The sequence below is a fragment of the Acanthochromis polyacanthus genome, chromosome 14 (genome assembly GCF_021347895.1).
Source record: "Acanthochromis polyacanthus isolate Apoly-LR-REF ecotype Palm Island chromosome 14, KAUST_Apoly_ChrSc, whole genome shotgun sequence".
In the NCBI taxonomy this organism is placed as follows: Eukaryota; Metazoa; Chordata; class Actinopteri; family Pomacentridae; genus Acanthochromis; species Acanthochromis polyacanthus.
Genome location: NC_067126.1, coordinates 37,910,403 through 37,936,049, shown reverse-complemented (window position 1 = coordinate 37,936,049; position 25,647 = coordinate 37,910,403). Strand labels below are relative to the sequence as shown.

Genomic DNA, 25,647 nt, shown 5'->3' with positions numbered 1-25,647 from the left:
CTCCTCCTTTCAGGTGCTGGAGTCTCAAGTTTAAGCAGTCCGACCACCAGTTCCTCCACCAGAGCAACGTTTTCCATCACATCAACAACATCCTGTCTAAGTCGGATGATGGAGACAGCGAGGAGAGTTTCAACATCAGTGTGCAGTCCGGCTACGAAGCAATGAGCCAGGCAAGAAAAGTACCACTTACTGACCACGTTTACCAACTTTCATGAGCTCTGACATCTGTTGATTTAGCCTAAGCTCTTACAGCTACTCATCTGCTGTGCTCTAACCTGATGCTAATGTATGTGTGATGCAGGATCTCTGCTTAGTTATCTGTCTGAAGGACCTGACGAGTGTCGTAGACATCAAGACGTCCAGTCGTCCTGCCATGATCGGCAGCCTGACGGACGGATCCACGGAGACCTTCTGGGAGTCTGGAGATGAGGACAAGAACAAAACCAAGAGCATCACCATCAGCTGTGTGAAAGGCATCAACGCCACCAAGGCTTCTGTTCACGTGGACAACTCCAGAGACATCGGGGTAAGGAGGCACCAACAAACCAGGCTGGGGGATAAAATGATGATTTATTTATGCATGTATGGGTTTGCTGGTTGATTTCACTGAATTTAATTGTTTCTTTATCATACCTACAGAACAAAGTCACATCAGTGACATTCTTATGTGGAAAAGCAATAGAGGACCTCTGCAGAATCAAACAGGTACGGACAGTTTTTAGTTTGTCAAAAACTAGAGGATATCCAGTGTAATTTGTGCTTAAATGAAGGCTATTAAAATTTCTGTTGCGCAACTCTTGAATGTTTAAAGTGCAAACCAGGCGTAAACTAACCGTGACGTCACCCGTTGGTTTCAACGCCGAGAAAATGAAGCCCGGATTTTGCTACTTCCTGGTCGCCGTTTTGGATTTTTTGGAGCCAGTGACGTAAAAAGCGTCATCAAACAGGCTGGACCGGAGAGCAACTAGGAGCAGGATTGGCTGAGGACTCTCTTATCCCGCCCACGTTTTATCGCAGAGGCTTCTGTTGCTGTCTATCAAGTATAGCCACGCCCCCTGGCTCCGCCAACTTTAACGATTTATTTAAAATTCAGTATTGATTTATTTTAAGATCGGCCACCTGATCTCTCATTTTGACCATGAAAACTAACGGAAAAAAATCCTGAGCTGTAGAACATCAGTCTATCAAGTTTTTTTTCCCAAAAATGAATTGGGATCTATGGAGAAAAAGCTTTTTGGAGCCAACCCTAGCGGACGGCGTGATATTGCAAGTTTTTGACACTTCCGGGTTGGCTTCAATTCTGGAGCCAGATGCTACGTCCATCTTTATATACAGTCTATGGTGCAAACAAATCTTACAAAAACCTTTTTCAAACACAAAATAAGTGGGACAAGTGTTGTGTGATTTTTGTCTTATGTCTCTCTTTTTTCTTATTACTCGCTCTAGATTTGTGCACATATTTACCCATATTTCCTATTATGTTGTTGCACTGACTGCTCTATGTGCCTGTTTAATTGCCCCCTGGGGACAAATAAAGTTTTCTGAATCTGAATTTCCTGTTGCATAAAGCTTTTCATGTTTATTGATGTATTGACTCGCTTTGTTACATTTTTCAGACGTCCTGTAACGTCTCTACTCCTTTACGTGGCAGGTTGACCTCGACTCGCGTCACATGGGCTGGGTGACCAGTGAGCTCCCTGGAGGGGATCATCACGTGATCAAGGTGGAACTGAAAGGTCCTGAAAACACCCTGAGGGTTCGCCAGGTGAAGGTCCTCGGTTGGAAGGAGGGCGAGAGCATCAAGATACCTGGACAGATCTCAGCCAGCATGGCCCAGCAGAAGAACTGTGAAGCAGAGACCCTCAGAGTTTTCCGCCTGATCACCTCCCAGGTCTGTTCAGCTGCCTCGTTCATGTCACCTAAGAACTTCTTTTTCCTGCTACCATGCTGTGGGTTTGAAGAGATTGTATTTAGATGCACAAACCTGTAGACTTTTGCAAACTTTATTGTCGATCCTTTCTAAATGTAGGTTTTTGGAAAACTAATCAGTGGAGATGCAGAACCAACTCCAGAGCAGGAGGAGAAAAACCTGCTTTCATCGCCCGAAGGAGAAGACAAGGTCTGCATTCTGATCATTTAACGGCCCTGTTTAACTCACTCGTATTTGGTGACTTCACAGCTAATCATTTGCATATTTTCTTTTTGGATTTGTGTGGATAGGTGCCATCTGACGCAGACCTTAAAGAACACATGGTGGGAATCATTTTCAGCAGGAGCAAACTGACCAACCTGCAGAAACAGGTGAATAGTTCGTGTCGTCCTGCGGGTCCAAATTGACCCGTTTGAAAATGTGGAAAAAGATGATTTTCACAGTGAAACTTCTGATGTCCCAGCCCGATCTCACGAGGATTCGTGAAACTGTCACGTAAATTTTTGTTTGGGTTTCGTGCGCACCAACACGATTTTGTCATGTTTTTCGTGTCGCTCACAACGAAATTCACACCAATGTATTTTAAGCGGGGGACTTTTCGTGCCACTCAGAACGTATTTCAAACGAATGGGTATATTATATTTTTAATGTAAAAGCGTTGCGAATCCAACGCTATATTTTGCATTACATCGTCCCTAACCATAACCCGGTGGTACACTTACTAATTTGCATAGGAATTTAAAGAATGTCCGAAGGCTGCAAACGCGATTATACAAACACTATACGCCGATGGAAAGCTTAGATTGTCACGAATCCGCCGGTATAAACCACTTTCAGATGTGATTACCACAGCGGGTGAGAAAAACATTGGTTTGCATTTCGTTGTGAGCAACACGAAAAACATTTCGTTGTGAGCGACACGAAAAACATGACAAAATCGTGTTGGTTCGCACGAAACCCAAACAAAAATTTACATGACAGTTTCACGAATCCTCGTGAGACCGGGTTGGATGTCCACATTTTCAACATTTTTGGGCATTTTTTGCTGGAAAAAACAAATGTTAAAAATGTTTCTGAAGAACATTCACAAAAAAATCAACCAAAATCCAGCGAATTTCGCTGGATTTTGGTTGATTTTTTTTTTGTGAATGTTCTTAACGAAAATATTAGAAGTTTTGCTGATATGTATGTAATCACTTTAGATATTTTTAGGATTTTTTGGAATATTTTTACTCATTTTTTTGAAAATATTTACAAGAATTTTCTTGCCAAATTTGAGGGATTTTTTAAAAAATAAAACTTTTAAGGGAAACTTAAGGAATTATTAGAATTTTCTTCCTGAAGGTTTTGCAATTTTTCAGAAATTTGTGGATTTTTTTTGCACAATTTTTGTATTTTTTTCAGACAAGGAAACGATATTTTTTGTTGCCCGTAAATGAGGACAACAGGAGGCTTAAACCATCCAACAGGGGCTTCATGTCATGGTGAAACAGTCTAGCCTCTAAACTAATGTGCGTGTCGTGCTTCCAGGTGTGCGCACACATCGTCCAGGCCATCCGTATGGAGGCCACACGGGTGAGGGAGGAGTGGGAGCACGCCATCTCCAGCAAGGAGAACGCCAACTCTCAACCCAGCGACGACGACGCCTCGTCGGACGCCTACTGCTTCGAGCTCCTCTCCATGGTCCTGGCTCTGAGCGGCTCCAACGTCGGCCGCCAGTACCTCGCTCAGCAGCTCACCCTCATGCAGGATTTATTTTCTCTGCTGCACACGGCGTCTCCACGAGTACAGAGACAGGTGGGAGAGAGTTTGACCACATAAATGTTTGCAGTTTGGAGTCTTCTTGCCAACAAACAAATGTATAATTGCAGTCCGGTTCCCATCATAACGGCTTGTGGGTGCTGAGTGCGTTTCCTGTCTCACTGCATTAACAAAGCCTACTTTCTCTAAATATTTTGAAAGCTGGTTTATGCTTGTGTTTGTTAACCGAAGTTTTCTTCCTGTCTGCATTTCCTGGCCCAATGTTCTGTCTTGTTGCAACCACCTAGCAGTCAGTAGAACAGCAGGTTCTGGCAGTAGGACTGGAGATAACATGCATGAGTGCTCTTCTGTGCACCAGATACCAGAGCTACACGCTTTACAAAAATATCCCTAACACGCTACACTGATTTGATCAGCAAATGATGCATGGGCCATCTGACATGTTTCCAAGCATCCAGGAACTATTACCAGGCCTCAGTGTTAGCTGGATTTGCTTCATCCACAGAGGCTGATAGGCGGCTGGAGCTTTTCCAGGCTTACAGCTTCATAGGGCTCACACACAGACGGACAGCAAAGCGAGTTTAGAAACAATAGCACCAGTAGAGAACCACAGGAAGAGTTCTTAAAACATGGGAGAGCATGCAGACGACACACAGAGCAGATTCAGACACAAAACTTTGTTTGAATCTGTGCCGCTCCAAAAACATCATTGAGTCATTCTGATATTGGGCTTGTCAGTAACACAACTGGTGCCAAAATGTTGGTCCCTGTAAATGAATCTGTAGTTTAGAGTGTTTTATAGGCTTTTTGTTTTATGCGTTTGGTTAATTAACCCTCCTGTTTCCTTGTCTGAAAAAAAAAGTTCCAAAAATTCAGCAAAAAAATTCCCCAGTTTTCTGAAAACTTGCAAAACCTCCAGAAAGAAAATTCCAATAATTCCTTAAAAGTTTCCCATAAAAGTTTTATTTCAAAAAAGTCCCCCAAATTTGGCAAGAAAATTCTTGTAAATATTTTTTAAAAATGAGTAAAAATCTTCCCCCCAAAAATCCTAAAAATATCCAAAGTGATGACATGTATATCAGAGTCAGTTTATTTATGAACATCCACATAAAATCAACCAAAATCAGGCAAAATTCACGGGATTTTGGTTATTTTTTAATGTTCTTAAAGAAACATTTTTAACTTTTCTTTTTTCCATCAGAAAATGTTCAGATTTCCAGAAAATGTTAAATGTGGACATCAGAAGTTTCACTGTGAAAATATATATTTTCCCCACATTTTCTTTTTTTTTTAATTTGTGTTTTTTATTAGAAAGGTTGATAGCATTACAAATAATTTTTTTAATCATCTTTATCATAGTCTCCCCGCCCCCACACCCCCCAATATCAAAAATAAAACAAACACAACAAGAACAACGAACCTGAACCAGGAGCTTGCAGCCATCACTTTTTCTCACAAAAAAATATATATACATGAGTGGAAAATACAGTAATAATATTGCAAAAGAAAGGTCAAGGCTTTAGTCATATAAAGTCATTCCGAATAGGGGATGTAAAATGAATCCATTTGTCCCAATATTTTCCCCACATTTTCAGACTTTACAACGGATCAATTTTGACCCGCAGGACGACACGAAGGTTAAATAAAATGTCGTTTACCGTCTGATCTTGTCTCTTCTTCAGGTGACCTCGCTGCTCAGGCGTGTCCTACCAGAGGTGACTCCGGTGCGTCTCGCCAGCATCATCGGGGTGAAGGCTCTGCCGCCAGCAGACATCAGCGACATCATTCACTCCACAGAGAAGGGAGACTGGAACAAACTCGGCATCCTCGACATGTTCCTGGGCTGCATCGCTAAAGCGCTCACCGTGCAGCTGAAAGCCAAAGGCACCACCATCTCTGGAACCGCCGGCATGGCTGCAGGCAAAGGGGTCACCACGGTCACGCTGCCCATGATCTTCAACTCCAGGTGAGTCAGTTTCTGTCTTAGCAGAGTGTTGCTCAGGTGTTGGAAAGTTCCTGACGTTTTTATGTCCTCTCTTTTTACGCTCAGCTACATCCGCAGAGGGGAGAGCCACTGGTGGATGAAAGGCTCCACTCCTCCTCAGATCGCAGAGATCATCATAAAGCTGGTTAAAGACATGGCAGCTGTGAGTCCATGGAGCTTTTGTCTCTCATTCATTAGCACATTGTTCAAATGTGTTACGAACTTTGATGCACTGGAACATTTCGCTCTAACACGGCTGTGTTCCGGTTTCAGGGTCACCTTTCAGACGCTTGGTCCAGAGTCACCAAAAACGCAATAGCTGAGACCATCATAGCCCTGACCAAAATGGAGGAGGAGCATCGGTCTCCTGTGCGCTGTATCGCAACGACAAGGGTACGAAAATGAGCCACATCGCGGTTCACTGGTCGTGGTCTCATTGTATCGCAGGTTTTTAAATTACGTTTGGTATCGCGGATTTTTCGCAATATCAAAGAATTTTGCGCTATATACACCCCCTTTCAAAAGTTTTAGGACACCGTCTCATTCAAATAAAGTAGAACCTGTCCTACAGCTTTTGACAGGGGGTGTATTTCATCATATGAATGTGATCAGGGCAGGACTCTGATCATACATGTAAAGTTTCAGGCAGATTGGAGCATGTTCAGGACATTTACACAGCATTTGAAATTTCATGGCGAAGGATCAAAATTCCAGAGGCCGCCACGGACACGCCCTTTGACTTTGGAAAAAGATTTTAATAACTTTGGATCATTAAGGCCTCCTGTATGTACTGGCCCAATTTGAGGTGAATTGGAGTTTCCCCCTAGGAGGAGTTCGCTCGAGAAAAAAATGAAAAATGGGCAAAATCTGACATTCAACGCAAAATAGCTCACTTCCTGTTGGGTTTGGAATGTGGCTGTCACTGACTTTTTTATTCAGCCTGATGTGCTGCATATGTGGACCAAATTTGGTAGATACACCCCCTGTCAAAAGTTGTAGGACAGGTTCTACTTTATTTGAATGAGAAAGTGTCCTAAAACTTTTGACAGGGGGTGTACATGTGTGTGTGTGTGTATATATATTTATATATATATATATTATACATTATTGTGGCGGGATGCATTGCAGTACGACGCTCTGCCTTTTATGCACTCTGCAGCTGGCAGATGCTTTTATTTTGACACACAGAGTTAATGCAGAAAATGTGGCAGGAAGTCATCACTTCACACTCATGGTCCTGATAACATAACACTTAACCAAACTAAGTAAACCACAAAAACACTAAATAAGTCTGTAACACTAACATAAACCACAATAACGTCATTTAAACGCCCAACACCCTGAACTCTCACGGTGCATCGGCTCTGATCGCTGCTTTATTTTAAATATTTTTACATTGAAATAAGCATTTTCTAGCCTACAAAAAAATAAAACAATGTAAAATGTGCATAGTGTTGCTCTGAAATGTGTGGGGAAGGTTTATAATGGCTTAAATTATACATAAATAATAAAATAAATGCGGTCGCTCCTTTAAGGATTTTCATCTATCGCGGGGATCTGGAACGTAACCCTTGATAGACGAGGGACCGCTGCACTCTGTAGTCATTCTGATAAATGATTTCTTGTCGTGTCTCTCAGCTGTGGCTGGCCTTGGCGTCGCTGTGTGTGCTGGACCAGGATCACGTCGACAGGTTGTCCTCCGGTCGCTGGATGGGCAAAGACGGACAGCAGAAGCAGATGGTGAGAATGAAATCAACAGCTGGGAGATGCCCTGTGTGACGCCGACGGATCGTTAAAGGAATCTGTTTCCTCCTCTCTCTCTCTCGTTGCAGCCCATGTGTGACAACCACGACGACGGGGAGACGGCAGCCATCATCCTGTGTAACATGTGTGGAAACCTGTGCACCGACTGCGACCGCTTCCTCCACCTGCACCGACGCACACGCTCCCACCAGAGACAGGCGAGTTAGAGCGGTTAACCCGAATGCAAAATTATAGAAACAGATTGGAGAAAGACTGCGGGACCTTTGAGAAACCGTTTTTGTTGCTCGTTTGTCCTAAGGAGGTGGAAGTTTCTCCTCCAGTGGATTCAGTCTTTTTTTTTTTCTGTGCCTGCTTCAGGTGTTCAAGGAGGAAGAGGAGGCCATCAAGGTGGATCTCCATGAAGGCTGTGGGAGGACCAAGCTCTTCTGGCTCATGGCTCTGGCTGACTCGAAGACTATGAAGGCCATGGTGGAGTTCAGAGAGCACACAGGTAGCATTGACCCCATCAGTGTGGTTGTTTTGTCTGAAACCAGCACATGGTCGGTTAGTTATAAAGGACTACTAACCTCTGCATTTCCAGAGGTGCCTTATTTTTGCACTCGTATCTCTGTTCTGACGAGTCTCGTGTATTTGTAGGTAAACCGGCATCCAGCAGCTCAGACGCCTGCAGGTTCTGTGGTACGAGAAACGGGACGGAGCTGTCTGCGGTGGGAAGTGTGTGTTCAGATCCAGACTGTCAGGTACTGAACATCAGATATGAAAACTCAACATCTGTTCATTCAGACTGTGACCAGCTGCTTCCTTCTGCTTTCAGAGAGTCTCCATCTCCAAACTGTGTACGATATTTACAAAATGAGCAAACGCTTTATAACACAACCTGATTTATCATGTTGTTAGTTTCACCATTTTAGCAACAGATGCTTGCTTGAAATCGAGAAACTAAATCTGTTTTGTCAAGAAAAATGTTTTTTTTACATGGATGCATATGTGCTGTTTCTTAACATCTAACAGTTTTGCTGCGTGAAAAGATTGTTGAATATTTCAATATATTAAAGACTTTAGAGGCCTTTTTAAGGAGAGAAGAAACTACACTAATCTCAAAGGAAATTCTTTTCCCAGATATTGTTCAGAAAACCAATGAGAAATGCAGGAAAATAACATATAAATACAACATTTTGCTGAAAACATCAACAAGTAACCTAAACAGGAGGAAAGCCGTAAAGAGAGGGGTTAAAGTGGAGCGTTTTGGACAGAAGATGAGAAGAAGTGCTGCAGTAAAATAAAAAGAATGCATGTTTTTGAACAGTGAAGCGCGCAAACATATTTTATTAGAGTCCAAAAATAACACTTTAAACATGTAAATAATACGGGCTCTTTAATTGCCTCCAAAAGAATAATGTATGGTAGCCCATAAAAATAAGGTACCGTAATTTCTGGACTATAAGCCGCTACTTTTTTCTCACGCTTTGGACCCTGCGGCTCATACAACGATGCGGCTAATGTATAGATTTTTACGTGTGAGCTTCAGGCCATCGTTAAGTTTAGCCTCGTCACATCAGAACAATAAAATTACCAAACAGGTCACAGTGGACCAATGACGCTGTTCGAATTAAAGGCATTAGAGGAGATTTAATTTCCTACGACTTTGAACGTAGCATGCGCACATACAACCTCTCCCTCACCCCCCTCTAACCTCCCCCCTCTTAACATTTACGAAGAAACGCCCCCCTCCAGAAACTTGCGTAGGACTCGTGAAGTTGTCTTTTACGGCTGGGTCCCTCTGGATCTTTATCTGCCATTATGTAAAAAAAGATGAGCAAAACAAGTCTCCAGCTAACTATGAAGCTATACCAAAGCAACACATACAGAAAACACGTAAGTCCAAGGCGTACGTAATCTACGTAACTAGGCCTGAGCCAGAAGATTTTTGATTGACAGGAAAGGGAGCAAACCAAACGCCTCGGTCCGAGCGCGTTGATTGGCTGATGTTTTTCAGGTCCTGCCATGTCCACAGTTATTTTATTTTATTTTTTATTCTTTTAGAGACCATACATACAAGTCCACTAAAGGTCAGTATATTCATTTTATGTGAATCAGACAAATTAAACAAAAAAAAAATCCTCCATAATGCCTCTAAATCCGAACGCTAAATTCTTCAGATCGATCATTCTGCGCTTCATGCACACACTCTCGTGTGTGTGTGTGCGTGACGTGAGGAGGAGCGCTGCAGCTGTGTGTGTGTGTGTGTGTGTGTTGCAGAGACAACTGTGGAAACGGAGGCAGAGCGAAATGGACCACGATCGTACAGAATACAATAAAAAACTTAAAGATAAGTTTTAGCGTTAGCGCTACCCGAGGCTGCCCAACCACGGTTCAGCGGCCGGCAGAATCGGGTCGGTAACACAGCTTTTAAGTTAAAGGCAATTGATCTGCCTGTCGAAGAAGGAAATAGAGCTGCTGCCCGTTAGCTTGGCATCAATGAATCAACGGTGAGACGTTGGAGTTGGCAGCGTGAACTGACTCGGTGTGTTTCACTGCCGTGTTACAGGCACTGTTTGGAAAAAAAGTATGAATTTAATTACAAGTTAAATAGAATCTTTCTGTGCAAATATCTCATGTTACAACGTGGACAGGTGTCAGGTGCGGCTTATATATGTACAAAACTTTTTATTTGGTGGATGCAGCTTATAGTCAGGTGCGCTCAACAGTCTGGAAAATACTTTATTCTTTTAGTGTATTTTCTGTTGATGATGTAAAAGTGAAAACAACTTGTGCTGTAGTTCCAGTCATCACCGTCCATCTCCCTGTTGTGTCTCAGGAATACGCTAAGCTGGCCTGCAGTAAGACCCATCCCTGTGGACACCCCTGTGGAGGAGTGAAGAACGAGGAGACCTGCCTTCCATGTCTGCACGGCTGCGATAAGAACACGGGCTGTCTGAAGCAGGATGCGGACGACATGTGCATGATCTGCTTCACAGAGGCCCTCTCTGCTGCTCCTGCCGTACAGGTAGATCTAAACGAGGGGTTTTCCGCTCTGAAACGTATCCCTGGAATGTAAATTTACCGTCTTCTAATGCTGAACTGTCGCTCTGTCTCCAGCTGGACTGCACGCACGTGTTCCACCTTCAGTGCACTCGTCGCGTTCTTGAAAACCGCTGGCTCGGACCCCGAATAACTTTTGGGTTCATGCTTTGTCCCATTTGCAAGGTACGATGTCACCTGAGCCGCTCCGACTTAAAGGATTACCGCAGTGACAAAGAGGCTGACAACAGCTTCCACCACGCCTCAGAGTCGGTTTGTTTTAGGCGCTTAGTTGGAAAAGCTCGGCGTTTCTGTCCGGCTTTCTCTGGCACACGATGACTGATCTCTGTGACACACACTGTAAACTCAAACACCTTTTGTGAACACGGGCCGGTTTGTGTGTTTCGCTTGTTTGCAGAACAAAATCAATCACTCGGTGATCAAGGACCTGCTCGACCCCATTAAGGAGCTGTACGAGGACGTGAGGAGAAAGGCCCTGATGAGGCTCGAGTACGAGGGTCTGCACAAGAGCGAGGCGATAACGACGCCGGGGGCACGCTTCCACAACGACCCTGCAGGGTTTGCCATGAACAGATACGCGTACTACGTCTGCTACAAGTGCAAGAAGGTACCGTAGAGACTAAACGACCAGAACATCAGGCTTTAAACACCACATAGGGCTGGAACATCACGTCTGTCCCTGTTTTCAGGCATATTTTGGGGGAGAAGCTCGCTGTGACGCAGAGGCAGGACAGGGAGACGACTACGATCCCAGCGAGCTGATCTGTGGAGCATGCTCAGACGTCTCACGGGCTCAGGTGGGCAAACGATGCAGCAGCTTTACCCGAACGGCTCTGGTATTTGTAATGCTCTCATTTGCTGTTAGAAGAGAAGATTAGATGTCGTTCTTAGTCTGAATGCTAAATCTGAAGCTCTAGAAAGCAGCTGGTGAGCTTAGCAGAGCATTAACCCTCCTGTTGTCTTCATTTACGGGCCCCAAAAAATATTGTTTCCTTGTCTCAAAAAATTCAGCAAAAAATTCCCCAAATTTCTGAAAATTTGCAGAACTTTCAGGAAGAAAATTCCAGTAATTCCTTAAAAGTTTTATTTTAAAAAAAAAAATCCCCCAAATTTGACGAGAAAATTCTTGTAAATATTTTCAAAAATGAGGAATAAAAAAATAAAATAAAATAAATAATAATAAAAATCCCCCAAATTTGACGAGAAAATTCTTGTAAATATTTTCAAAAATGAGGAATAATCTTCCAAAAAATCCTAAAAATGTCTAAAATTATTACATATTTATCAGTAAAACTTCTATTTTCTTTAAAAACATTCAGATAAAAATCAACCAAAATTAAGCGAAATTTGCTGGATTTTGGTTGATTTTTATCTGAATGTTCTTAAACATTTTTAACATTTGGTTGTTTTTTTTTTTCTCCAAAAAATGTTCAAAAATTTCCCGAAAATGTGGACATCAGAAGTTTCACTGTGAAATTTTTTTTTCCTTCACATTTTCAAACTTTAAAACAGATGAATTTTGACCTGCAGGACGACACAAGGGTTAACAGTGAAAACAGGGTAACCTGCTGGGCTTTATCTGCTCAAAAGTAACAAAATCCACCTACCTGCACCTTTGAAGCTCTCAGATTCACAACTTATATCTTGTTTAATCTCCTGGACAGCCTACATGTAAAATAATTTCATAAAATGCGGAATTATTCCTTTAAAACGGTGCTTGTTCGTTTTAAAAACGTGTTCTTTCCTCAGATGTGCTCCAAGCACGGCACAGACTTCCTGGAGTATAAATGCCGGTACTGCTGCTCTGTGGCCGTCTTCTTCTGCTTCGGCACCACACACTTCTGTAACGCCTGCCATGACGACTTCCAGAGGATGACCAGCGTCCCCAAGGAGGAGCTGCCTCACTGTCCTGCAGGTGTGTCATCATTCTGTCCGCTCTGCTTTCAGTGATTTGTGTCTGATGTGTCAAAAACTAAAGCTCCCTGATACTCCTGACAGGAAAAAACAATGCATGAACTAAATGAAAATGCTGCCGTTTTAGAATAAAGTAACTGGAGCAGCCGCCAAGGCACTAAATGAATGAACTAAGCGCCAATTAGGAATGTCAAATATCGAGATATTTGCTCCACATAATATAGACCCTCCAGAAAAACGCGGGCTAAAATCATAGACTGTATATAAAGATGGACGTAGCATCTGGTTCCAAAAATGAAGCCCACCCAGAAGCGTCAAAAACTTGCAATATCACGCCGTCCGCTAGGGTTGGCTCCAAAAAGCTTTTGCTCCATAGACCCCAATTCATTTTTGGAAAAAATAAAATTTGATAGACTGATGTTCTACAGCTCAGGATTTTTTTTCCCGTTAGTTTTCATGGTCAAAATGAGAGATCAGGTGGCCGATCTTAAAATAAATCAATTCTGAATTTTAAATAAATCGTTAAAGTTGGCGGAGCCAGGGGGCGTGGCTATACTTGATTGACAGTCCCATTGACTGGTCCTGCTCCTAGTTGCTCTCCGGTCCAGTCTGTTTGATGACGCTTTTTACGTCACTGGCTCCAAAAAATCCAAAATGGCGACCAGGAAGTAGCAAAACCCGGGCTTCATTTTCTCAGCGTTGAATCCAACGGGTGACATCACGGTTAGTTCACACCTGGCTAAAATCCTCGATTATGCGAATAAATATGCGGGGTTTTTATGCCATTTTATGCGGGGAAATTGTGGAAAGTTGTAAAATATTCAAAAAGATGTGAAATATGTAAGAACTGGGGAAAAAAGGTGATTCCTCTCCTACATCCTGTTACTAGGCTACCACTAAGTTGTTGTTTGAGTCCTTTGTGTTCAGCAAACCTTTTGCTGTGCTTCGTCGTGGAGAAGTGCTGCAACACGGTTGATTGAGCGATGTTGCACGGGGTGCAAAAAAGTCTCCCCCCACTTCCGTGCAGTAAATCTGGGTACTGTTTTGCCCGGTCTCTGGCTGAAATATTCGTAGGTAAATGTGATCTTTGAGCGTTCGCCATTCTTGTTTTTCGTCTCTGAGCGCCGTGCTCTGCATCAGCTCGTGCTTCTAGTGTGTGTGTGAATGAACTGATGACGTCAGGCCGGGCGTCACATAAAAACTCACAACTCCATTTATATCGGTTATAGTTTTCTCATTTTATGCGGAAATTGTGAAATCAAGCGGGACCTGCATATTTCTTTTTTTTTTTTTTTTTGTGGAAATGTGAGATTCTTGCTGGGATTATGTGCTGTTTTGCGGGGATTATGCGGCCTTTTGGGAAATAATCGACCCCCGCATAATCAGCAGCATTTTGGTGATTAATGCGGGAATTCATGCGATCGCATAATCACGTTTTTCTGGAGGGTCTAATAATGAGTTTGAGTGGACATGGATGGAAATGTGGCTTGTTGCTGAACACAAACCACCACAAGGCAATAATTTTAGTTTGTGTGACTAAAAATAGAAGACCGATGTAACCGCAATGAGAACTCCTGACCATGCGCTTCTTTTTTTCTGCTTCAGGGCCCAAAGGCAAGCAGCTGGAGGGCACCGAATGCCCTCTGCACGTGGTCCACCCGCCGACGGGGGAAGAGTTCGCTCTGGGCTGCGGGGTTTGCCGGAACGCCCACACCTTCTAAACGGCACGAGACTCGAACCGAAAACCAGTCTGTCTACTGTGATTTCTGGCTGCCGCCGCCGCGCAGCCGTAAAAAGCTTGGCTCTCGCACTGTCAAGACTCCTGGACGCCGGACCGGGTTTCTGCTCTGCGCCAAGAGTCCTCAGGTGTGCTCCTCTACCAACATCCAGGCTCTGCCGCGAGCACCAGCTGTTGCTCCTTTGGATTCAGAGTAACCTGAATTGGGGAAAAAAAAGAACAATAGAATTTAAAAAAAAGAAAAGAAGAAAAAAAGAAAATAACTTGTGACGTGTTTGCATGCGGCCGTTGTATTCCCTCGGCTTCACACCTCCCGATCACTGAAGTGTAACAATACAAGATTAAACATTGAACATGAGATAAATTTGCTTTAAGGCAACCGTGGATCAGCGTGGGGTCAAAAAAACCTAAAGGATCAGGCCGTATTTCCAGCTTCCTAACTATAAATTTAAAATATTGTTGTATGTAAACTTTTTTCGTAACCTTGTACAGTATTCTCCGCTGTCAAGTGCATCATGGGTTGACGGACAAAAAAAAACAAACCATAAGTCGGTGGATAAGACTGTTAAGAATATTATGTTTGGGAGGAAAATAGTGTACGATTTATCTAATCTTGTATATAATGATACTATTCAAAAATAGCTGTATTCCGAAGTTGCTACTCTTCACTTCAGTTTTGTTTGATATTCTGGGTTATGTTTTGAGCCAGAACTTTTAATGAAGTGCAATACTGGGTGTGCCTCCTATTTTGCAGCTGTTTAACCTATGGAATGTATGTCAATAAAGCCACTGTACATTTTTATACAGTAGACAGTCGTAACTTCCCCTCTTCTAAATGTCAGATCTCTTCTGTTGTCTGGAAATGAGAAGGAGGAGCCGGGCGTCTGCAGTGAATCATGGTGGATGTAAAATCCTGTTTGCAGCTCTTGTTTTAAGAAGAAATTAAAAAAATGAAAAAAGTACCAAATCCTACAGTAATACAAAAACCTCACAGTGAGACTGATTTACAGCTGAGTGATTTGAGGGGGGCCAGTCTTCACACCAAATAAAAATTGTGCACCTGTAATGCTTTTCCCAAGTAGGAGGCAGGGGGGATTCAGGGGAACAGAGAGTGGAAATAAAGCAGCTGCTGTTAAATAAAAAAAAAGCTTAATACTTGTGAATCTGCTCTGTAATATCTGTGGTGGATGGAGTTGAATGGTAATAAACCAGGTTCTCTGTTTCGCAAAGTATACGCTGTGTCGTTCCTTAATGAGTGGTGGTTTTTCCATTAAATTGCCTTCATGATTTCTGTAAACGTGCATCATTTCTCCAAATATAGAGTTGGAGGAAGAAGAGAAGGAGTAAGATGCATCACTCTGACATTTATTTGTGATACCAGGCAACATCCCATAATCGAGTAGAGGCAAAAAAGTAGCTGACATCAGAAGCTTCTGAGGGAGAAACCGAGCTTCACCTTTAATTTAGAGGTCATGTTTTTGACATGAACTTTGAGAGAACGGTCCCACCAATAGCTAGTCCCAGGGACTTGGTACAATTTCTCATTTACAGTGATGACCTGGCAAGAGGCCCCAGCAGGAAGAGAGGTAACAAATAAACAATACATATACAAAAAAGGACATGTTTGAACGGACATTACAAACACCCTAAATGTGCTAGAAATTCAAAGTTCCAGTTGTTAATTTTTCGTCTCCGGTTTATTTCGTGTTGTGCATTTTTTGCCGTTTCTTTCTCGCTTTTGTCATTTATTCGCTGTTTTGTGCTTTGTTTTTGTCGTTTAGTTTTTTTTTTTGTCTCGCTTATGCTTTGTCCAATTTTTTTTGTAACTTTGTCAAATAGCCATGACCTGGATGAATGAGAACCTACACACACATTTTGTCAAATTTTGTCTCTTTTTCTTTTGTCGTTTCATGTCGATTGCCTCATGTCTTCACATTTTTTTCCTCATTTTTGTCTTGCTTTTGCTGTTTGTCTAATTTTTTGTCCAGTTTTTTGTCTCTTTTGTGTCGTTTGTCTCGTATCTTGTAGTTTTTGTTGTTTGTTCATTTTTGGTCACTTTGACTTTTTTGGCAATTTTTAGTCTCTTCATTTGTTTTGTGTTTGTCTCATTTTTTTATCATTTTTTTTGTTTTACTTGTTACTTTGTGCATCATTCTTGTCTTGTGGATTTTTTGCTTTATTCGTTCTTTTGTGCATTGTTTTTGTCATTTCGTGTCTCGTTTTTGTAATATTCTGTCTTGTTTTGGTGGGTTTTCTTTTTTGTCTGACTTGGACGTTTTGATCATGAAGTAAAATACTATTTTGCAAAAATTGCATCGTTTTATTCGACTTCGGAGTGACTCATCATTCTACAGAGACGATCTTTTCCAACAGCCATTTCGCATTAGACTTCCCATGATGCACTGCTGCTGTCACAACAACGCTTCGCCATTTCAGGTTGAGGGGGGCCGAGCAGAACTCCCGCGAAGGAATTAGGTCAACTCGAGCGGAGGGTTATTTTTCTCACTTTATAAAACCTTTCTGACCAATTCTCCATCGTCGAACGGTTCAGTTATCGGGTTCCGATGCGTGTTATCTGGCTGGTGCGAAGGAGCTTTTCCAGCCCGGGCTGAAGTGTCAAGTCAGTGGTCGGATTTTCCTGCTAACGGCTAGTCGGCTAGCTGTGTGTAAACAACAAGGTAGGTTGAGGTAGCTGTAGCTAAACTAGTAAATAACTCCGTAAGAACGGCGTGTCAATAATTCTGTCTATATAATAGCGATTTTCATAAGGTCAAGGTATCGCACGGAAGCAGGCTTGTAAAACGAATGAGCTAAATTGGTAATATTTCTTGAAATTTTGCTTTACACTTGGACTAATCGAGCTAACTGGGCTAACCGTTGCATTCATTGACGCTGTGGCTGCGTTAGCTAGTTAACGTGGCAAGCAGTATTAGTGTTCATTCAGTTTAAAGTAGGAAAGTTTCCCAGTGGGCTATTTTAATGTAAAATTCAATCTAAGTGCTGCGTAACGTTATATTGATAGATGCTTGTAACGTCGCAACCACATTTAGCATTGCTTTACGAAGAGAACAGATTCTACGAGTAGTCCTTTAAAAATTATTTTAACCATTAAACAACTGAAAAATGCTCAAAAAAACAATAAATACAACAACAGAAAACGCCACATGGACAAAAACTTGAATAGGCCTGCTCACATTAGTCGTAGTTGCTAAAATGTTGGAATAAACTCCATGCAGCAGTTTAGTTTAAAACAAAAAAGACAAGCGCACGCGCCCAACTAAACGATCACAATGAGGCTTTAACTAACAATTATTTTCATTACAGACTCTTCTGCAAAACGAGGAAATTATTGTGTCTTTTTTGCTCTAATAGTGATCAAAATAATGGCAAAAGTAATAAGAATGGTGGTTGATTAATACAGGTTAGTCACCAACAGCAATGGTATCAATGATTGATTTAGAACAACGTAGTCATGACAGAACAGACTGTTCATGTGGTGGCAATGCTCTTCCTAAGAAGATAGAGGGCTCTAAGCATAGAAACCTATCCATGAAATAAAGGTTTGAAGCCTGAAAATGGATTTGACATAGCAACAAATATGTCCAGTACAGGGATGGATCTTCTACAAACGCTCTGCTGGTATGTCCTAATGTGCAATTTGCAGCTGTGTTAACCACTTTGTGCTCATCAAAAAGACGACAGGAAGCTTAAAACTCAATGACAGGATTATTGGATTAGTTAAGAGTTAAACTGAATGGACTTATTGTGCAGTATAATAAATGCTTTTGTCTTTTTTTCCAAGATGAAGCGCATGAAAGAGGGAGAAGAGGACAGCGACAGTTCCCCCAGTAAGAGCCCGCCAGAGGCTTGCAAGAAGGTGCGCAAGATGAGCAAGGAGTTGGAAGCGGTGGCGGCCAGCGAGTCGCCAGACTGTAACTGGGCACGGCTGCCTCAGGAGCTCCTGCTGCACATCTTCCAGTACCTTCCGCTGCTGGACCGGGCTTATGCCTCTCAGGTGTGCCGCGGGTGGAACCAGGCTTTCCACATGCCAGAGCTGTGGAGATGCTTCGAGTTCGAGCTGAATCAGCCGGCCAGCTCTTACCTGAAAGCCACACATCCGGACCTGATCAAGCAGATCATAAAGAGGCACTCCAACCACCTGCAGTACGTCAGCTTCAAGGTAAGGCCGGCGTCTGTGTTGACGTGATTCTGGGCCTGAATGTTCACAGTTTAACATCTGAAATTGGTTTTGAATGTTTGCATTTTGATTTTCAGGTGGACAGTAGTATGGAGTCTGCAGAAGCAGCGTGTGACATCCTGTCACAGCTGGTGAACTGCTCACTGAAGACCTTGGGGCTCATTTCTACAGCCAGGCCCAGCTTCATGGAGGTTCCAAAGGTATAATTAACTTTAACACAATGAGCTTAGGTGTCCTGTTCTTCAGGTTTCTTAGGAAATTCAAAGGATTTTTTGGGTTTTGCAGCGTACACCCTAATGTTTTGCAGTCTTAATGCATTTCCAGTGAGTTATTCTCAACTTGTTTTTGAACATTTTTGCAGAGAGATTAGTTTTGTATCGTCGGCTTATCTTAGGATGGGTTGAAAAGCTCGAACAAGGACAGCTTTGTTACTACTTACACAGCTTCAGAAGGACACCGGATGTTATTGGTTACTGTGCAGATTTTTTTTTTTTTAAGTCATCATGATTCAGCAAGAGTTGGTTGGTAACTTAAAATGTTGTCAACAATGGGAACCTGAAACATCACAAATACAAAGCTCCCTCATCCTCTAGAAGTGGGTCTTTAAGGATCCGGTTTCTAGGGACAACGTAAGCCGACCACAGCCTCTGCTCGCTGGAGAGGAGACTTTATCTGACGCTGCAAACGGGTGATATTTTAAATTTTATGCCTGGCTTTTCTCACACATCCTAGTAATGCTTTCTGGGTCGTTACTTAATTCTACTTTTTTAAGATCGCTTTTTCCTCGTGACTTTCCAAAAGAAAGCTTCTAAAGTGACATTTTTGCGGTGAAGCCATGTCAACGTTTTTATGCCATGTTTCTAAAAGAACTCAGTAATAACTTTGACTTGGATATTCTTCTTTAAAAGGACATTTATTGATGAAGAATATAGCACAGCTTTTGCTACAAATATCTTCTAGTGTCACCCCTTCAGTCCAGTTCCCACAATTCTTTTCTCTCTAGTTATTTGTTACTGTCAGATGCCCCTCTTACCTTTTGTTGTCACACCGTTTGCCCTTTTGTTTGGTTGTCTTACCCTCTGTCACTGATTATATACAGAAATGATCCTCTGTTCCCCTTAGTAGTTACATACAGCCCCTTTGCTGCCCTTTGCTCTGACATCGTCGGCCTCCCTTCAGACTCAGTAAACACCCCGCTACAGCAAACTAAGAGTGAAATTTCTTCACTCATCGAAGAAGATGGGATGTAAACAACGGAACAAATGCTTTTTATTTCCGCTACATTATCTTTAGTATCACCTTTCACTGTGATAGTGTATGTAGGTCAACAGCACCATCGAGATCGTCTTAAAGATAAACAACCCTGTGAAATTGTGCCACACTAAGAACAATTAAGAGCTCCTTGAAAGCGCCTTTAATCACAGAGCTTTTGTACACGGACTTCATAAGCTTTACGTAGGTGTGTCTGATTGCTCTTTTGACACCAAATTTGTCACGTTTTTCTGTCAGGAACTCGTCAGATTTTTTTGTAAATTGTACAAGTCGGCAGCCAGACAGAAGTGTGCAGCGGGCGCTCGAGGAACGCTACGCCCAAATATTGACATTCACACGTGTTGTAATCAAGGTACAGCCGAGAGGTTTTCAGTCATTAACCCGGTTAGCTTTTGTTGCTCAGGTGGAGAGCTGCATGTACACAATGGACACCGACGGACACACCCGAATAGCACTCCGTTCTCAAGTTGTTTAACTTGTTTGTCACATGTCCAGACCAGAATCTATCTAATACCAGCAAATGTCACAATGCCAGAAACGTGTTCATCCGTGGCAGCACCGTTGGCCGTCCAACATTCTTGATAGCAAAAAAATATGAATCAGTGAATACATTTCAGAATAAACACCCATTTCAGTAAACAAAACAATGACATTTGGGAAGAATCACTCAGAACATGAATGATTTAAAAAGCCACCAAAAGATGAAGCCTGTGATTTAATTCATTTTTTTAGTAAATGTAGGGATGATGATTTCCGCGGTCACGGAATCGAGGAATCCGCCGTTAAAAATGGAATCTATGTTTAAACACGGAATATCGCGGAATTTGCCATAATTTCACTACAATGCTGTTTTCATGTGGAACAGGAATGTAAGTCTGGAGAAAACGGCACGGGGGGAAGCAAATCTGGGTGACACAGCAAGTCCCTTCCAAAGACTGAGCCCCTCCCCCTTCAAAACATTGTAAGCATGGCGAAGCGGCTCCCTGTGGCTCCGTCTTCGTTGGCGAAAAAACTGCGAAACTCGACGCTAACCCCCCAGTACAGAGCCGAGCAGTTCCCGAACCACTTTTATGTGTCAGGTGAACAGTTGTTTTGCAGGTTTTGTCAACATTCCATTGACTGGAAACGTAAAAATAGCCATGTGAGAAACAAGGAAAAGTTCAATAGTAATGCTGTAGGACCGCATCCCTACAAACGTGCATTACTGCTTCTACATTCTAGTCATCGGATTTAAAAGAGTTTATTGAAGATTCTGTGGCTATGTGTGCTGAGGCTGACATCCCCTTATAAAAGATGAGAAAACTGCGTCTGTTTCCACTGAAGCACTGCAAACAGGGAGGAGCACTCATGTATTTCAGTGGTGATGTCTGTGATAGGTGGGAAACTTGAAGAGAGTAGCTCATAAGGACTAACTAGTCCTACAGCTTAAATAACTTGTTTAAGTTACTTTAAAAGAAGTTTCAAATGTTTGGTTGTTTTATAACAAGTCAACAAATGTTTTTTTTACTTGCTTGTTTTTGATGCACTTTAATTTTGCCATATTGAGGGAATGTGTTGTCTGTCACCTCAATTCATTTTCGTACATTCGAGTCATTTACGTTAAGAACACACTGTTTTTGGTCGTAAAATAAGAGTAAAATAGAATTAAAATGGAATTTCCAAAATTTAAAATGGAAAAAACGGAATTTGGGGAAAAAAATAAAACAGATTTTATAGGGCCCTATAAACGTGCCGTCAGTCGTTTTCTAATCCACTGTCGTGTTTCTCCCGTCACAGTCTCATTTTATCTCGGCTCTGACCGTCGTGTTCGTCAACTCCAAGTCGTTGTCATCGCTGAAGATCGACGACACGCCGGTGGACGATCCGTCTCTGAAGGTGCTGGTGGCCAACAACAGCGACACCCTGAAGCTGCTGAAGATGAGCAGCTGCCCTCACGTTTCCCCTGCAGGTACGATGGATTGAGGAAGCTGCTTTCTCATGTTTTTGCCTCCCTTTTTTTCCCCGTTTCTTTTTGTGCAAATGCTGGTAAATTCACTTTCAGTCAAATGTTTTCCATTTCGTGTGCTTTTTCAATCCTGTAATTTTCTTGTCTCCCCTCATACAATGTTGTCATTTCACACAGTGAATTGTATCATGAATGAGCCTTTTTGTGGTCGTCCGTTTCTCCCTCTTACATCCTTTTTCCTGGAACTTCTCTTAATTGCCTGCTAAGATGACTGCTGATTCAACAGCAGCTGGTCAGGCAAACACAGAGGACCGTTTTTAGCAATAATCCTTCCCGCTTATTGTAATTGCTGCATTTTTTTTTCCAAAAGTAGAAAGTAATGAGTCGTATTTAAAGGAATAATCTGTCTTTTCTTGTAGGGATCCTGTGTGTGGCGGATCAGTGTCACGGTCTGAGAGAGCTGGCGCTGAACTACCACCTCCTGAGTGATGAGCTGCTGCTGTCCCTCTCCTCAGAAAAACACGTCCACCTGGAACACTTGCGCATCGACGTGGTGAGCGAGAACCCCGGGCAGCACTTCCACACCATCAAGAAGAGCAGCTGGGACGCCATGGTGCGGCACTCGCCCAAATTCAACCTGGTCATGTACTTCTTTCTCTACGAGGACGAGTTCGGCCCCTTCTTTAACGACGAGATCCCCGTCACGCACCTCTACTTCGGCCGCTCGGTCAGCAAAGAGGTGCTGGGCCGCGTCGGCCTCCACTGCCCCCGTCTGGTGGAGCTGGTCGTGTGCGCCAACGGCCTGCGTCCTCTGGATGAGGAGCTGATCCGCATCGCCAAGCACTGCACCCAGCTGTCCGCCATCGGCCTGGGCGAGTGCGAGGTGTCCTGCAGCGCGTTCGTGGAGTTTGTTAAAATGTGCGGCAGGAGGCTCTCACAGCTGTCCATCATGGAGGAGGTGCTGATCCCAGATCACAAGTACTCCCTGGATGAGATCCACTGGGAGGTGTCGAAGCACCTCGGCCGGGTCTGGTTCCCGGACATGATGCCCACCTGGTAGAGCGACGCCTGCGAGTTCAGCGCGCGGAACTTTGACGGCCTCCGTGTTCGCTTTGAGAAGCCTTTAAATGCTCTGCTCTAGTGGAACGTTTGGCGCCAACATGGGGAGGATGAACTTGCTGAACTCCTGCGTTGGAGCGCGTCACATGGACTTAAAACGACATCCAAATGCTGCGGCGTTACCATGCCGTGCAAACACTACAAAAATCTCTGCCAGTTGGCGTCAACATGGACTGTGGAAAACTGCTCGGCAAGCCGGCTTCGTCCCACGTTAGAACAGACGCAGGTGGAGATATTTGACTAAAAAAAGCTGCAAATTGAGTTATATGGACGTTGTGGCTTGCTTCTGATAATCTGTATTCTGGGAGATCAGCGTGTGTGTTTTAACCTTCAACATTGTGGAGTAAATTGGGACAATAAGATGCACAATTGCATGTTGTTACACTACCACTCGGCCTCCTTAAATCCGGTTTAAGGCAGCAGTTCTGCACTCTGTAACACAATAATACGGCGTCAGGCTTCCCGATGGTTGCGGTGTTATTTGTGTATAGGATGTGACAGAAGGAGTTTGGTCAGGTGTGGCTGAGGGAAGGATTCGCTTGATTTTTGCCCTCATTTCAAACAAATTTAAACACACGAGCAGCAGGGATGTTGAAGACGTGCTGCTTTTTCTCTTCGCCTGACGGTGATTGTTGGAAACGTTTGAAAGTGGACGGAGAGAGACAGAAATGTGTACATAGGTCTCTGTAATCGTGACGTGAAGGTGTACAGTGTTGATTGATGTCACTGATTATTTTCTCCGCGTCGTGCAGATTATTTCGTTTCCTGAATCACACATAAAGTAGCCTGACAAATTATTTTCAGCTGTTTTTAAAAGAAGGTTTTTGTACAGTCATAGATTTACTAAGCACCTTACGTGAATACCAAATGATAGTCAGGACAGACTAAATCCTTTTACCCAAAAAAACCAACAAAAAAGCAGATTTTCTAATAAAGTTTATTTACACTGAACCGAGGCTCTGCATCGTCAGACTCCGAGGACGGTGTGCTGAAGTAATAAAGCTCTAATTACTGAGAAAGACAAAAAAAAAACTTGTGTAAATATATGTAGTGTGCAGAAATGGCTGAATTTGGAGGAATGAGTCTCCGCTTTCCACGCTCGGATAGCTTTTAATCACCAGACAGACGTGTCTCTGCAGCTCTCAGCTTTTGGTGCACACTGTGTTCCTCAGGTGCATTTAAAAAATTCTGTTTCTTATACAAGTTTCATTTTTATCTTCTGCCATTTGCCTGTTGAAGCTCTAAACCCTGGCTCTGTTCTGAATATTCGCTCACGTTAGAACCCTTCTGCTCTGCATCGTGTCGTTCAAACAGGAGAGGGAGCTGCATTCATCCTGTCAGAATTCCTGTAGGGCTGGACCCGAAAATTCGTTCGCTACGGCGGTATCCGGATATTAATTTTGGTATCCGAATACTCGCTGAAGACAAAACGAAGGCAAAATTCGGACCCGGAAGGCCAGACGAACGGATCCGAATATTTGGGCCGTCTCCGCCACACCCCCTCCCCCGCCCGCCTGTCCGACGTTAGGGGGCGGAACGAATATTCGGATATTCGGAGGCCAGAAACCACTATTGGGGTCAGCCCTAAAGTCCTGTCCCGACCTCTCATTCATTCATTCATTTCCGTGGAAAGAGATTTGGCAAGTCAGATGAGTGAAACAGACTTTTTTTTCCTTTAAGAAGGAAGACGAATGCATTTGTATATAAAACGCTGTGTGTTTGATTATTCTGAATAGAAATGTACTTATTTCTTTATTTCACCCTCTGTCAGGGTTTGAAGTTTCCTTAACCGACGGCTCGTGTCTTTTCTAAAAACCAGAGTGCGAGTTTTCCTTTTATTAGGTGGATCTTTTTCATACCGTAGTCGCTAGAGAAGTTAAGCCGTGTAATTTATTGGTATGGATACTGCTTTTATAATTTGTTTAAAGAAGCAACCAGCAAGCAGACCAGCAGCAAGACTTTTTTTTGTTTGCATACAAAAGTCCAGAAGTTTGAATCCACTACCACAAACTTGGGGATTGTAGCTCGTCACAGCTTTTGTTGTAGGATTACATTAATTTTGTTGTTAAAATGCATGAAAGTTGATTTATTTTTGGCACTAAAAACACTGAGGTTGTGACTTTTGAATCCTGCTGTTTATACTACAGAGAATAACACAGAAAAAGCAGGGGTGGGGTATCACAAATATCGAGCAATAACTTGTAAAATCACAAACGTTTTGACTGTCTGTATATGCAGCTATTTAGATGAGAAGTTAGTGGGAGTGGGCAAACTTTCAGACAACACTATACACCCCCTGTCAAAAGTTTTGAGACACTTTCTCATTCAAATAAATTAGAACCTGTCTCAAAACTTTTGACAGGGGGTGTATGTCATTAGGATGTGTTAAAACTGATTTCAATCTCTTTTTTTCCCCTTTTTCTGGCAGACTTCATTCCTTTTATCCAAGCCGTGTTTCATTTAGACAAAAACTGAGAAACTTTTTGCAGCACGGCCAAATGCTTCTTAGTATGTATTGGACTGAACTAACATCGTCTCTTATCACTGAAGTAGAAGCCTGTGCTGATCGTCTGCGTACGTTAGCGTCGCAGCGGTGCAGCAACATATCTGCAGGTTAATTTTACAGGATTTGTGCGGTGGCTTTGAAGTGAAGCCTCACTGAGAATGTCGGTTTTAATCACTCGTTTGTTGTTTTTATTGGAAAATTCAGCCGGATCAGTGAAACACGGCTCATAATTAGTGCAGATCGAGAGGGGAAAATTATTTATCTTTCATCATAAATGCGCCGCTTGTCGGTAATTGTTATTTAGATCGTTTGTTTAGAGAGAACTCCAGTGAGTTCATTATTAGGAGTAAAACTGGTGTCCTTTCAGCTTTGCTTCGTCTACTTTGCTTTACTGGTCACCTGTCATGAAATTAAATTTATTGTTTTGGACATGTGATCTTATACCGTAATAAAAATTGTGAATGTACTCTTCTT

The 25,647-nt window shown here is 42.7% G+C and overlaps 2 protein-coding genes across 15 annotated transcripts in view; both read left to right on the top strand.

The window, feature by feature from the left end:
- Positions 1-15,365, top strand: part of mycbp2 (MYC binding protein 2) — an 84,450-nt gene extending 69,085 nt beyond the window's left edge. For all 14 annotated transcript variants that reach the window (XM_051959105.1, XM_051959106.1, XM_051959108.1 and 11 more), the window contains 20 exons: positions 14-170; positions 302-526; positions 640-705; positions 1,652-1,891; positions 2,030-2,119; positions 2,221-2,301; positions 3,461-3,727; positions 5,374-5,657; positions 5,742-5,838; positions 5,949-6,068; positions 7,314-7,415; positions 7,508-7,636; positions 7,797-7,929; positions 8,076-8,179; positions 10,258-10,446; positions 10,539-10,646; positions 10,879-11,088; positions 11,171-11,278; positions 12,231-12,396; positions 14,001-15,365. In XM_051959105.1, coding sequence (XP_051815065.1) covers positions 14-170; positions 302-526; positions 640-705; positions 1,652-1,891; positions 2,030-2,119; positions 2,221-2,301; positions 3,461-3,727; positions 5,374-5,657; positions 5,742-5,838; positions 5,949-6,068; positions 7,314-7,415; positions 7,508-7,636; positions 7,797-7,929; positions 8,076-8,179; positions 10,258-10,446; positions 10,539-10,646; positions 10,879-11,088; positions 11,171-11,278; positions 12,231-12,396; positions 14,001-14,116 — 2,992 coding nt within the window. In that variant the 3' untranslated portion in view covers positions 14,117-15,365. The remainder of the gene's footprint in view (positions 1-13; positions 171-301; positions 527-639; positions 706-1,651; positions 1,892-2,029; positions 2,120-2,220; positions 2,302-3,460; positions 3,728-5,373; positions 5,658-5,741; positions 5,839-5,948; positions 6,069-7,313; positions 7,416-7,507; positions 7,637-7,796; positions 7,930-8,075; positions 8,180-10,257; positions 10,447-10,538; positions 10,647-10,878; positions 11,089-11,170; positions 11,279-12,230; positions 12,397-14,000) is intronic.
- Positions 15,366-16,532: 1,167 nt separating this feature from the next.
- fbxl3a (F-box and leucine-rich repeat protein 3a) lies at positions 16,533-25,639 on the top strand. The gene is made up of 5 exons (XM_022199227.2): positions 16,533-16,811; positions 17,936-18,313; positions 18,409-18,531; positions 21,380-21,551; positions 21,968-25,639. Exons 2-5 carry the CDS (start codon positions 17,936-17,938, stop codon positions 22,606-22,608), a joined length of 1,314 nt encoding a protein of 437 aa, XP_022054919.2. The 5' UTR covers positions 16,533-16,811; the 3' UTR covers positions 22,609-25,639.
- The last annotated feature ends 8 nt before the right edge of the window (positions 25,640-25,647 follow it).